The sequence below is a fragment of the Sparus aurata genome, chromosome 6, assembly GCF_900880675.1.
Source record: "Sparus aurata chromosome 6, fSpaAur1.1, whole genome shotgun sequence".
Classification (NCBI taxonomy): Eukaryota; Metazoa; Chordata; class Actinopteri; order Spariformes; family Sparidae; genus Sparus; species Sparus aurata.
Window position 1 is genome coordinate 19415990 of NC_044192.1, and position 13750 is coordinate 19429739.

The 13750-nt window shown below is 40.1% G+C and overlaps 1 protein-coding gene across 1 annotated transcript in view; it reads right to left on the bottom strand.

Annotated features, from left to right (window-relative positions):
• LOC115582602 (voltage-dependent calcium channel subunit alpha-2/delta-2-like) overlaps nucleotides 1-13750 on the bottom strand; it is a 46354-nt gene that overhangs the window by 10259 nt on the left and 22345 nt on the right. Inside the window, exons 5-29 of the mRNA XM_030418644.1 lie at nucleotides 12929-12973; nucleotides 12657-12792; nucleotides 11864-11995; nucleotides 11689-11746; nucleotides 11542-11592; nucleotides 9162-9261; nucleotides 8881-9042; nucleotides 8666-8776; nucleotides 8486-8564; nucleotides 5471-5520; nucleotides 5196-5285; nucleotides 4998-5063; nucleotides 4163-4237; nucleotides 3974-4048; nucleotides 3762-3833; nucleotides 3487-3558; nucleotides 2051-2112; nucleotides 1845-1921; nucleotides 1698-1758; nucleotides 1509-1606; nucleotides 1336-1426; nucleotides 1108-1170; nucleotides 910-1013; nucleotides 461-559; nucleotides 38-129 (exon numbers count right to left, since the gene is read on the bottom strand). Of these exons, the coding sequence (XP_030274504.1) occupies nucleotides 38-129; nucleotides 461-559; nucleotides 910-1013; nucleotides 1108-1170; nucleotides 1336-1426; nucleotides 1509-1606; nucleotides 1698-1758; nucleotides 1845-1921; nucleotides 2051-2112; nucleotides 3487-3558; nucleotides 3762-3833; nucleotides 3974-4048; nucleotides 4163-4237; nucleotides 4998-5063; nucleotides 5196-5285; nucleotides 5471-5520; nucleotides 8486-8564; nucleotides 8666-8776; nucleotides 8881-9042; nucleotides 9162-9261; nucleotides 11542-11592; nucleotides 11689-11746; nucleotides 11864-11995; nucleotides 12657-12792; nucleotides 12929-12973 (2121 nt within the window). The remainder of the gene's footprint in view (nucleotides 1-37; nucleotides 130-460; nucleotides 560-909; nucleotides 1014-1107; nucleotides 1171-1335; nucleotides 1427-1508; nucleotides 1607-1697; nucleotides 1759-1844; nucleotides 1922-2050; nucleotides 2113-3486; nucleotides 3559-3761; nucleotides 3834-3973; nucleotides 4049-4162; nucleotides 4238-4997; nucleotides 5064-5195; nucleotides 5286-5470; nucleotides 5521-8485; nucleotides 8565-8665; nucleotides 8777-8880; nucleotides 9043-9161; nucleotides 9262-11541; nucleotides 11593-11688; nucleotides 11747-11863; nucleotides 11996-12656; nucleotides 12793-12928; nucleotides 12974-13750) is intronic.

Sequence of the window (13750 nt, forward strand, 5' to 3'; positions counted from 1 at the left end):
TAAGGGATTATTAGTCATCTGTGTCACTGTGCTGTACCTTGTGTGAGCCTTGTCGACTGTCTGACACATTGCTGGCCAGGATCTTAAACTTGTCCACCCACGCTTCCAAATCCAGCTTCACGCCGACCACTGAGAGACAGGATCCACATGATCATCACGACGAGAGGAAGAAGAGGATGGGAGGAAGCATTTCAGTAAGAAGCAAGTATAAACCAGAGTCAGCTGAAGTATCCAGATAATATTTCAGATATAGAACATACCTGGGAGTCCCATGAAGACACCACATATAAGGCATACTACAGTATATACTATTTGCTAAGTAAAAGCCTGGTAGTATTTAACTTTTTTTAGTATTTTTATTTTTTTGTATGAGTCTATACATTGTTTTTTTCAGGAATATCCTGCGTAGTATATATATTCAAGTTTGCCACGTAAATTTAATACAGCCTAATTGTCTTACCTGAAGGTTTCAGCAGTTTGCCTCCTAAATTCACCTCAACAGCGGAAGTTACCAGAATTCCAACAGTGCCGTTTTCCGAACCAACAGGATCGTCCAAGGCTGAAACAAAACAAATTATGATAATAAAAATATATAGTCTGATGTCACACAGAGCTCCACTGGGTCTGACTACAAATAATGACCCCACATGACCCTGTTGGCAACCTGAGATCCTCAGGTGGGGCCCCACCTGCTGGCTGTTCAAAAGTCGAGGCTTTAAATATATAGGTGACTGAGCTTTTACAATCATCTTTTTACCATCGTCTACCTGAGGACATCAGGATATGAAATTGACGCTATGAGAGCGGTGAGAATGAACCAAAACACTGAAAGATACTTTATAGCTCTGTGGTGTCTGTGGTGTTTTTTTTATTTCAGCCACTTTGAGATGTGTTGGCACAGTTACTCACTGGATTTCGGTGGAGCTCTGAACATGTAGCCTTTGTTGTCGAGGCTCCGTCTGTAGTAATTCGAATTGAAGGGTTCAGGATCCTCATCCCATAACTCAGCAGCTCTGTACAAACACCACACAAATCATTAAATGTAAGAATATCTTTACGATTACTGATATATTTCGCTGATCGAGTAAGTGCATTAATCTTACTCACATGTTCGGAAACACCCGTGTTATTCCTCCATCAGTAGAGGCAAAAACCGCCAGGAAGCCGTACCTGTAACAAGATTTTACCGAGACAGCTGTTTGTTGCTCTGATGCCATCAAAGCAGATTAATGTTAATTTTTTTGGTAGTGTGTGAGACTGTGTGTGTGTGTGTGTGTGTGTGTGTGTGTGTGTGTGTGTGTGTGTGTGTGTGTGTGTGTGTGTGTGTTGGCTCACGAATTCAGATCTTTGTTCTTCCAAACACGAGAGGCCAGCTGCCCGATAATCCTTGAATCCAAAATCAGGTTGTGGATGAGGCCTTGGTCACCTGAGACACAAAACAAGCGTATTATCTCATCTGCGCGTCTGCAGCGTGGCAGATCTTGACTCGATGCTTGCAACACACTCACACTCATCAGATTCTGGGGAGATGTCCAGCATGAGCGAGAGGAAGTTCTGCAAAAACTGTGTGTTGTTGTCAGAAAGATGCAGACGTTTGCAGTACTCTCTGGATAAACAGAGGACAGAGTTAACGCCATGGGACAAGGAAAGAGTGAAATAAGGAGTGAAGTGTAGTGAAGAGAGAGACGGTGTTTCACCTTGGAGCCAGAAACACGTGTCCTGCCGATTCAAAGGAGCTGGGCAGCAACGACTGCATATCTGCAGACACGGAAGGGGGATGTGAATTTGTCTATCTCATCTTTGTGTAACATGTTAATAACACCTCAGTGCGTCCCACTACTCACACTGGAGCTGCAGCATCACGTCACTCAGGTCTGCCTGGATGTAGAATTCATTGTAGGGAGGTAACACCAGACCGAGACTACAGGAGACAACATCAAGTGTGAGGAGAACACAGCGGAGGAAGTGTCTTAGAGACGATTGATCGGTGCGTGTAGCCTTTATCAGGCCACAGCTGGCTGTTGGAATAATTCTTAACATTGTAACTCACCTGTAATCTGTGCCGTTGATAGGAGTCCAGGTGTAACCCCTGAACACCTCGTCAATGTATTGCTACAGTAAAAAAAGACACTTCAGTAACCAGGCAACATCTACCTGCTTTATAACACTGTGTGTATAAAATCATTTAGAGTACATCCCTACACACACCTCTGCATTGATAAGATTTCTTTAAAAGGATCAACGTTTTGGTTGCAAAGACCTTTTTCAAGACATTTTTTACTGCCAGATTTGTACAAACTGGATCTCAATGTTGTAGTTCTGCCCATCTTTCATGTCAGGAAAATCTCTCAGTCAGAAGACAATTCTAAAATAAGTTAAATTTAAAGGCTTAATCTGTGATTGAAAGAGGTGCCACATCACTAAATAAAGGCATCATCACTCTCTTAATACAGAGTCTAACAGCAGACAGCATCTAAATATAATTGTTTGCATTTTTTCTAATTCAAAAATGTTTTTTGTAAATATGTAAGAAAACCGCTCCGTATTTTCAACCACATCAGTACTTGTACTTGAATACGACACATTTTTTTGCTCCTATCTTTTTCTTCTAAATGTAAAATTTCTTACTTTTTCATTTGTCTAAGAACAAAAAACATATGTACATACATATATACATATACATATACATATACATATACATATACATAAGAGATAACTGCAAATAACCAACATGCCCATCCACATGACCTCTGTGTCCAGATCTTGTGTGACTTTGGATTATTATATGTGACCATCACACATATTCTTTATACTTTGTTCTGTCATTCTGTCCAATATTTTGCAAAAGCTTTTACATTTAAAAACATTTATTTTTTCACATTTATTTTTTCTTGTAAGTTTCTATGTTACATTTACAATTTTTGTCTTTTTCCAAGACTTTTTCTCTTGGCTCTGCCCATGTTTATCGTTGTGCACCAAAATACTGAGATACACAACAACCTACTTGGCAATATACGCAATCCTGATGAGTCTTTTTTCAAGGAATTGACCAGTTTGTCAGACTAATTTTACAAATAGCACATTAAATTGACTCAAATGAATGTATATGGTCAAAAAATATAGGGTAAGAAAAAAATAATTGGAGCTTTAACACAGTTAAACCACTTATTTGGAAACAAATGCATTGTGAAAGTTGAAAAGTACTTTAAATATGTATTTATTTATGTTATTTATCATATTGCAGATGTTAGGTTTGTTCAACTCTCCATGATGATCATGGTGCCTCATATTCATGTTAATTCTGCTGTTAAATAAGCCGAAATAGCAGGTTTACTATAGGATTCAAATCCGTTATCTGTGTGAGCAGCATGTTTCATGAATCTACCAGAAGGGGCCGGACTTCACCTCTCTATTGCACATGTGTTTGGGAAATCTATATGATAGCTACAGTGAGACTCAAGCTCTTTAGAAAGAGGATAAACTTACCTCATCAATGGACTTAATGAGAGTTTTGACCTGCATTTCACCTGGTTTTCCATCAATCATTTGCCGCCGTATCTAGGAAACACAAAGCAGTTATATCATCTAAAAAACATCTTAAGAAAACATGTTATGTCAGCATTCAGTTACCTGCACAGAACACAACAGACTGGTAAGCAGACTGTCCTGAGGCAGATAATGTTTACTGGCCTGGTAACAACCTTGAGCATAAGCTCAACAACGGCAGAAACAGACACTTTTCTGTTCCAGTCGGAGCTCACCTCCTCTTTATTGCTGTCCTCAACCTCTGCATCCAGGAAGTCCAGTGTCACAGGCTCAGGGAGGTTCACCAGCTGAGAAAAGGTGAGTGAAAGAAATATATCAACATGAAATTAACAGGTATATCACAATCATAACTGTCTAAAATATCATTTAAAACCAAAGTTTGCATCGTCTCCCACTTCCCCTGTTTTGGCAGATTAAAAAAAATCACCTTTGGCTTGAGATTAGGGTGGAGGAGAAGATATCCATTTGGATCAATAGCAAATATGTATCCATTGGCTCCAAGCTGTTAAGGAAATAGAAAAAGAACAAGGAGTAGCATTGATTTATCAGTAATCTACTTTCCATCACCAGCACAATCAAGAAAAATATGAATAACAATGGTGCTGAGGTGACATACATTGTACCGTGGCGTCAGACGCTTTATCTCATCAAGATGCACGTCGACTCCCATCACACCTAATATCAGCTGATTCTGATCAGACAAAAGCAACAATACAAGCAGCCAGTTAAAATAACAGTTTGCTTTCTTGCTGAGGCTTTGATATAGACAGAAAACTTACACTGTAGCTTGAAGTAAGTAAGGCACCGAAAAGTCAAGTTGAGTTTTTTTTTTTTTTTTTTACACTTTTACAGTTTTTGTACGAACTAACAAAATGAAACAAAATAATGTTAACTAATGCACTTTAGATGTGCTATTAGGCAGATCTTGTTCAGTTACAACAGAGTCCAGCTTGTCAGAAGCTTGATGTTTTCCCTGTGTCAAGTGTTTATGCTAAGCTAAGCTAAGACTTCCCGAGCAGTAGTTTCATATTTACCGTACAGACATGTAAGTGGTATCGATCTTTTCATCTACAGCTTGTTTCCCAAAATGTCTCTCTTGCTCCCTAATGGTTCTTTTAAGGGTAATGCAATATTTACTGATTGGAATTATTTATTGAAAATATAAAAATAGACATATAACTAAATAATACATGCAGTCTCACCAGGAGGCACCATATCTTTATAAAACATGTCAATAGGATAAACACAATAAAGCCCAAACGGGTCTAAATGGGTAATGTAGGCCCCTTAAACTGCTTGTAAGGACCCTCTCCATCGCAACCAATTCAATAATTATATTTAGATCCAGCTGATCCTCATCAAGCTCATATATAACTCATATATTTTGACATTATACTACTGAGCTAAACTCTGTGACACTCAAACATTTAAACAATCTCCAGTTTTGTTACCTGTGATTTCCCGTCCATGGTGAGATTAAATACAGGCAGTGTCCCAGTTACCACCATCCCCAGACCCTATAGAGTCCAAAGACAGAGTCCCCAATCAGTTTAAATGTGATCTTATGTATTTATTGTGTGTATATGCTGCATGTTTGAGGCGTTTACTGTATTTGATCACATGCCGCCAGCAGGGTCGTGCAGTCTCACCAAAGCATCCTGATACACATTTGTCCACTGAACCTGCTTGGCATCGCTGCCTGCCAGGACCATGGGGCGTCCCAGCACGTCCAGGTACTCCTGACAGAACAAAAGAGATACGTGACTGGCCGCAGCTCTAAAACAACCAACAATAACAGGCTGAGGGCAGAATGGGTGTGCAAACAAATGGAGGTAGATGTTTCTACAGAGGGAGTGAGCCCCACAAGGACAATTAGAAACAGTGAACAGGGATCAGCTGTGTCAGAGGCACTAGACAAACCCACCTGGGTGTTAATCCTTATAGCACAGATGGAACGGATCTCAAAATAGTAACCTGGCAGGCGACAGAGAAAAAAAGACAAACAGAGAGAGAGAGAGAGGGGGAAAGAGAGGGAAAGAGAGGGAGAGTAATAGAGAGAGAGCGAGGGAGAGAAAGAGAGGGGGAAGGGAGAGGAAGACCATGTGTGAGAGATGCTATCAGAAAAAAACCCCACAGGAGTGGTGCTCATAAATATTCCACATTTTACTAGATGTTACTAGACCAGTGACTCAGCTACTTAACTCCCACAGATAGGAAGCTTATTGAGGAATACCACTGAGCTTTGAAACTGAGGTATCTCTATTTGTATCTGCACAGTTCAGTCAAGACCATGAAATCGGCTGAAAGTCTGACCTAAAAGCTCCTGTAGAACCTCAAACCCTATATCTGATCAAAAGCTGCTTCACGGGAAGTCTCTCTCTTTCTCTGTCTCTCTCGTGTCCTGTGGTCATGGAAAAGACGTTACTCTGTTTCAGAAAGGTCAAATTATTGGCCTGCATCAAGCAAAGAAAACAACAAGTACAACAAGGAGATTGCTGAAGCTCCTAAAATTGCGTTAAGAACCGTCCAGCGCGTTATTAAAACCTGTACGGATAGTGGTGAACCATCATCTTCGAGGAAGAAATGTTGTCAGAAAAAAAATCTTGTTGATCATGATCGGAGATCTGTCGTGAAAATCAAATGGAAATCAACGGTAATAATATCAACGTTTTTTTTAAATCAACAGTATAAGTCACTATGTTGAATAGTGAGAGGAGGAGCATTTCTACACACAAAATGCAAAAAGATCTCAAGGGATTTGGACTGAGCAGCTGTGTAGCCTTAAGAAAAACACTAATCAGTGAGGCAAATTTGAAAAAAAGGCTTCAATTTGCTGGGGAGGATAAAGATTGGACTCTGGAGCAATGAAAAAAAGGTCATGTGGTCTGATGAGTCCAGATTTACCCTGTTCCAGAGTGATGGGCACATCGGGGTCAGAAGGGAGGCTGATGAAGTGATGCACCCATGATGCCTAATGCCCAACGTACAAGCCTGTGAGGGCAGTGTTATAATCTGGGGTGGCTTCAGTTGGTCAGGCATAGGTCCAGCAGTGTTGTGTTGCCAGAAAATGAGGTCAGCTGATTACCTGAATATATTGAAGGACCAGGTTTTTTCAAAGACATTCCAAGATGACAATGCCACAATTCATCGGGCTCAAATTGTGAAAGACTGTTTCAGGGAGCATGAGACATTTTCACACACAGATTTGCCACCACAGAGTCCAGACCTTAACCCCATTGAGAATATTTGGGATGGGCAAGAGAAGACTCTAAGCAGTGGCCCAAATCTCCCATCATCAGCACAAGATCTTGCCGAAAAATGTCAGCAAATCTGGACGGAAATAAATGTTGTGACATTGCATAAGCTTATCAAAATGAAATATTGGAGTGTGTGACTGTTTTTTTGGGCCGGACAGAGTGCATCCTTGCGACCATGAATTCTTCTGGAAAGATCAACGCCACAGAGCATCGTGAGCCTTGTGGGTCAGTGCACTGTGCTCTGCATTAGGCTCAGTGATGTACTTGTTTGTTCTTTTGCCTAAGCATTGATTTATAAACACACAGAAGACTTTTAAAGACCCTGCTAAGTGGGACTATTACAGCAATGAATTCAACATTATCCGCAGGGCTAAAAATACATCTACAGCACTCAATCTACCGTTGATGCCTCACACACATCCATCATCTACAAATGTTTTTACAAACAACTTATGTTTGGAGACGGCACAAACAGTAAGGACATTTTTGATTGCATAGGTTCACTTGCAATAACTGCAGTTATTCTCAGCCAGGGATTTAAAGTCTCTGCAGGTGCCGGGGCGTATGTGAACGGGGCTAATTAAAAAAACTCCACTCGACAAGAAAAAATTGCTATTGTAATTTGATTCCAAATATATATATACATATTTGAATTAAGAAACAGGTGATTATGATTACAAATTGGTTTTAAACTGATCTTTAGTCAATTCAGTGGCCAGTAGCCTTATGCCAACCTAAGTGAGCGAAAACTAGAAGAAGAAGAAGAAGAAGAAGAATCTTTATTTTGTCAGTTATATTTTACATGCAACATGCAAACACACCTGAAATTAGTCCTCTGCATTTAACCCATCACTAGCTGCACATTGTAAGTGTACACATACACACAAACACACACACACACTGCAAGCTAGGAGCAGTGGGCTGCCATGTCAGCGTCCGGAGAGCAGATGGGGGGTCCGGTGCCTTGCTCAAGGGCACCTCGGCAGTAACGCAGGAAGTGAACTGGCACCTCTTCAGCTACCAGTCTGTAGTGGTCTGTAGCTGAACTTGAACTAGCTGGACTAGTTATCAAGCTAGCAGCAAAGTTGAAATACTTAGCTAGATATATTGGATAAATGGTGAAATAGGTGAACAGCTGAAGCTGTAAGCTTAAAGTAATGAATATGGTTTAAACTGTTAACTTGAAGTAATGAATATAGTTTAAACTGTTAGCTTATAGTATTAGATAAAAAGCTGAAATTACTATTTAAGGTGATGGATACATGGTTGAAACGGTTAGCTTAGAGTAATGAATATGGTTGAAAGTCTCAGCTTAAAATAATGGATACAAGTTTGAAATTGTTAGCTTAAAGTAATGGATAAATAGGTGAAACTGTTAGCTTTAAACTTAAATAATTGGTTGAAATGGTTAGCTTAAAGTGGCTGGTAGATCAATAGTTTGTCAAAATGTTCATGAAAGTAGTCGTTAAATAGTTTAAACTCAAAGTACCCAAATTAATAAATGGTTGAAACTGTTAACCTAAAGGAATGGATTAAACTGTTAGTTTAAAGTATTGGTTAATAGTCAATAGCAAGATGAAAACAGAGTAATAATTTCCCTTTTTTTATGTAATTCATAGTGTTAATTATGAGGGTACATCAGACAATAAATCTTGGGCCCACTGCGCTACAGTATGACTCACCTTTATTGGTGCATGCGATCCACTGTAAAGGTGTGACATCATAGTTGTGCTGACCCACAGAAAAGGTAAAAACTCGAACCTGAAGAGGAACAAATGAAACACATGTTTTCAGAGGATGATTCAGACACTCTATGCTACTGAAGTGTGTTCGTGAAGGTGAGATGATCAGAAGAAACCGACCGTTTTGTTGGGCCAGTTGTATTGCATGAAGACATCCTGAGCTCTGTCCTCTCCTCCATCAGTAAACAGCATGATGATTTTATTGCAGTTCGCTCGAGGGACATTTGTCTTCTGAAAAATACATTTGAAAGGGCGATGAACGAGAAGGAGCAAGAGTTTTGGGCTACAGTGAAACAGTGTCTCCTCAGTTGATCTTGAAATCAATATGTGCTTACATTTAACAGCTGGTTGAAAGCAAAATGAAATCCAGACTTGTAGTCTGTGGTGCCTTTTGCCTGCATCTGTTGCACTGCATCCTTGAAGATCTTTTTGTTGCGCACGTTAGCCTGGACGAGATGTTTGAAGCAGGGAACCACAGCCTCCGCCTTCTCGTTAAACTGAAGCACAACGAGAGACACAGTTTGGCTAAAAGACTGAAAATCAGCTACAACAAAGCCAAGACAGAGAGATGTGAAATGATGGAGGATCAGAGGCGTAGACTATAGCAGGTACTCACCCTGGCCACGTTGACGTAGTCATCATCAGACAAAGTGTCCAGCATTTCCATCACTGACGCTTTGATCAGTTTCAGGGTGAGTCCGCTGACGCTGCCGCTCCTGAGGAAACACAATTATGCAGCGGCAGATGTCTAAGTTTAGTTTGTACTAAAATAAGTATGTGAGCCAGGCTGCAGTCGATGTGAATAAAGTGCTTCTAAATGGGAACTAATTTTGTGGCATTTCCGACTCATTATGTGTAAATTAGTGGGGCTGCATTTTTGTACTCTGCCAACAACAATGGAGGAATTTGTGTGGAAATATGAGCTCATGGAAAAGATCAGTGTTTGAATCTTAAAACCCTTATAAAAAAATCAGTGTAGAAGATTCTTCATGAACTTATGAACTCTTGATTGCTTCAACATATTTTCAAAACTTTTGTTTTATAAATGAGGTCTATTAATAAGAATAGTATAACTGTATCAACTGCTCTCTCCCTGTGAGTCCCCAACTAAAATCTTCAGTAGTGCTGAAAACTTAACACGTTTCCTCCAGATGTTCAATCACAGAGGTACTTGATAAATCCCTTTCTGCAGTTTTCTGTTCATGTTTCCATTCTCTCCTCCAACATTTTGCAATCGACAAAGGAACCCACTCATGTACAGTTTGCAAAAGGGGCGGTTCTAGGGGGGGCCAACAGGGGCCAGTGCCACTGTAACTCCGAGTCTAGACCCCCCTGTGGCCCCCCCGACAGGGAGTTTGCATCAATAATACAATGACAGATTTCTTGTAATGATTTTGTTTTGAAGGGAAAGGCAGAAATGAAGTGTCTCAGCAGTTTACTACCCAATCAAAATTGCTGAAATTGTAAACACAGTTTTGTCTGAATGAGGGATTTATCTTTTTTTCCGGGTTGTATGTGCCCCCTAACAAAAAAGCCGGCCCCAAACTGGCCCCCCTATTAAAACATGTCTAGAACCCCCACTGGTTTGCAGTGACCTTAACACAACTTTGAGCAGTGCTGCTAAAACCGAAAGCACAAAAAATACTTAATGTAGCTCGAGTGATGAACAAACACTGTTTAGCAATGTATGCCTTGTGGATCCTTACTATTGTCTATAATCTTCAGGTTTTTGGATTATAGGGAAAGTATAATCATACAAAACAGCGTGGCGTTCATACATTTCCATTGTTCAGTACTCACTGTTTCCTATTTGGACTTGAATGCACGGCTGCCTCGGAGACTCTCTTGGTATACGTGTATGGACAAACCTGTCATGCTAATAAAAGGTCATGCATGAGGACTCTTCAAATGTTTTCCTCATTCGACTCAATAACATAATTAACCTAGCAAAGTGTGCCAATGAAAGACCACTGATCACCTCAATGAATATCTGCCACGAGGACAAAACAGGGCTGCTGGACACGATCACGAATTTATAAACACAACAGACTCGACCTTATCCTGATCCTGATCCACCAAGCTAACAGGAAACATAATTCAGTCTGATCATGTTTCAGTTTCAAGCACTTTGACAGTTCCTGGCATAGAGTTAGACAACGAGATCAATGCAACCCGGAAACCAGCAGCTAGGTTAGCTTAGCTTAGCATGAAGACTGTAAACAGCTAGCCTGGCTGTGTCAAAAGGTACACAAAACAAACACTGAACTGTAAAAATGAAAATTCACGGTGGCGACTTTTTGGCTGTGACTTCTTAGACAGCTAGCTGTCTCCACCTGTTCTTCAACTTTGTGCCAAGCTAAGCTAACCGGCTGATAGCTGTGGCCTGATGTTGAATGAAGACACATCAGAGTGGTGACAATCTCCTCATCTGACTCAGCCAGAGTCTTCAGCCACAGTTATCTAATCAAATCTACTCTATGATCCTCTTTGTTCCTCCAGTTACTATAAAACAACAACTAGAAGGAGCCAATTTAGATTTTCTTGTAGTGTCTATATCATCTTTAACTTAACCTTTAGTCTGTTACACAATGAGCTGGTTTTGGCTGCAGTCTCAGTGCCAGTCAAATGTTTTTTCCACTACAATACAACTTGAGTCTACAGTAGCTTCTTCCTCTTGTTTCGCTGGCCTTTAAACTCCTGAAGAAGCTGCTCACTTATGTGAAATAACACCAGAGATGGTCTCTTCACCTCACTTGTGTGTGAGAGAGAGAGGGGGAGGGAGAAGCGCAAGAAAAGGCTGAGGAGCACTTCACAGATGGATTTCAGCACCAGTTAATAATTTAAAACTGTGAGGAAAAGAAACATTTTGTGTTTTTTTTTTTATTGTTTTACATCCCACGGAAACAGGCAGTAGTAGAAGATACACACACACTGGACACATTCACCCAAGACAATAAGACATAACCACACATTTTGGAAAGTTATTAATCACTTACACATCAACCAGAATGACCATATCCTTGGGAGACGAGGCTCCCTGGATGTACCTGTGACAAAGAAATAGATGCAATACTTCAACCCTGTAAATCTATGGCACTTGCATGAGAACAACATGAAGAAATGTGTTAAGCAGCAAACTGTACCAGGGCCTCCTCCTGACGTCATACAAGTCGATTTTATCAGGGGCTTTCCAAGGCGTAGCTGAAAAGATTTCAAGATTTTTTTGTCTTATAACATTTGAGTTCAATCCATTTAAAATCAAACCTTTGTAGTCAAAATAAGGTTAGAAAACACAGCAGTAGTTGTTAATAGATCTACCTGGATAGTAGCGAGTGACACCTGTCGCACTCCCGAACGCTTGCCACAGCAGAGACGGATCCTCCTGACTGTTTTCCATGAACACTTTCTCAAGCGCCTGCGTCCAGTTCAGCTCATTCAGAATGACTGGAGCTGATGGGGAACACAGTAACATTTCTTAGATATGCCCTTAAAATATGTAAAGTAAATGAACTCAGAAGCGTAGAGAGGTAAAGTCAGGCCCCTAATGGCTTGCCTCATGAGACCTTGTTTCAGAAAATAATTGTCCATTAGTCAGCGGCGAGAGATAGATAATTTTTGATCCTGCACCATGAATAACATACATTTTTATACATTTAAAAGACTTTGCAAGTCAAGAAAGCCACATTTTGTTGTAAAGATTGTAAAATGCCATTTCATTTTGTGTAAAACTGCTCAGCAACATCAACACGGCCGTCACCTCGACACAGAAAAAGCATTAAAAGGTGAAAATCACAACAAGTGTGGACAGAACAGCTGCAGTCACGTGAAAGGAGAGTTAGTTCTTGGTTAGCGTTCAACAAGACGACGTCTTCTAATTACATACTTTCACTGCCTTGTATCTTATTCATTGTTATGTCAAACTGCGAATTTCCAGAGTTGAAAAATGATCTTTTAAATCGACAAAGATCGAATGTGTGATTCAAAAGAAGATATTCCTCTTTCCCATACGGTACATATATTGTTCACCTGAAGGGGTCGTGACCTCGCCTCTCTATATGGCATCTTTACATGTTGCTGTGTAATGAGAAATTTTTATAAGAACCCTACTTGCCTCCTTTATAAATATCTGTGGGAATCTGAACAGCTGTGTAGGAGTAGTTGACATTGTTTTTGAAGTTCGGATCGTACACAAACTCCAGCTTGATGTGCGAAGGATTTTCCACCTCGCCTTCTCCGTCCATGGAATACTGTGAGAACATGAGAGAGAAAAGCATTTTCACGACTACTGTATCTTTTTTTTTTATATTGCATACAGACTCTTTTGAATTACAGTCTACCGTCTGTCGATTGACCTCCGCAAATATGTATTTTTCTCTTACTCACATAATCCAGCTCTGCCTTTGAGTCATAATAAGCCATGTCCAGCTCCTGCGAGGAAAAATATGCACATAAGAGACAGCTGCAGTGTTGACAACTGTAAAAAACAACACAAGGACTGATAGACATGTGCTCATGTCAGTAGACACATGGAGGGTTCTTAATTAGCGTTGTGACAAGATTGTTTTGATTATTCCTAGTTCAATTTGAACTATTCATTAACCTCTCAATCACCAAAACAAAACATCGATGTCCTTCCTTCAAAAGTCTCTTGTCAACCAAAATTTGGGCAAAATGAACAGTTTCTTTCAGGATTATTAGGGATATTAACAAATATAAAAAATAAATAAAGAAGGAATAGTTGCAGCTGAAATCTATGACGGGTTAAAGGAATGAACAAACTAGATTTCTCCTGGAAAAATCCACTTGCAAAATTTCAAGAACAGTGACACCACTAATAAGTGAAATGAGTGCGTTTTTTGAACCGTAACTAACAGCATCAAAAGGCTTTTTCACGAGAGTTTAACACATGTTGTCAGGATCGCCATGGCAACACTCAAAGACAAGCTGCAGCCACCCATCACATCACAATTTCTCACAAGAACCAGGTCTATCAATGTGCTGAAGGACGGCGAGATGGACCAAACGGTTCACGCGTACATGTCACATGAATGGTGGGGCTGATATTGTTAGTTAATAAATGTAATCACTTCATCTACAAAATGGCAACAATAACCACAAAGGGTCCGTCAGAAGTGAGAACAGCATGGAGAAGAAGCAGCAAATCTCTAAGCTGTAAGCACCAAATGTTTCCAATTGTTTCCTGCT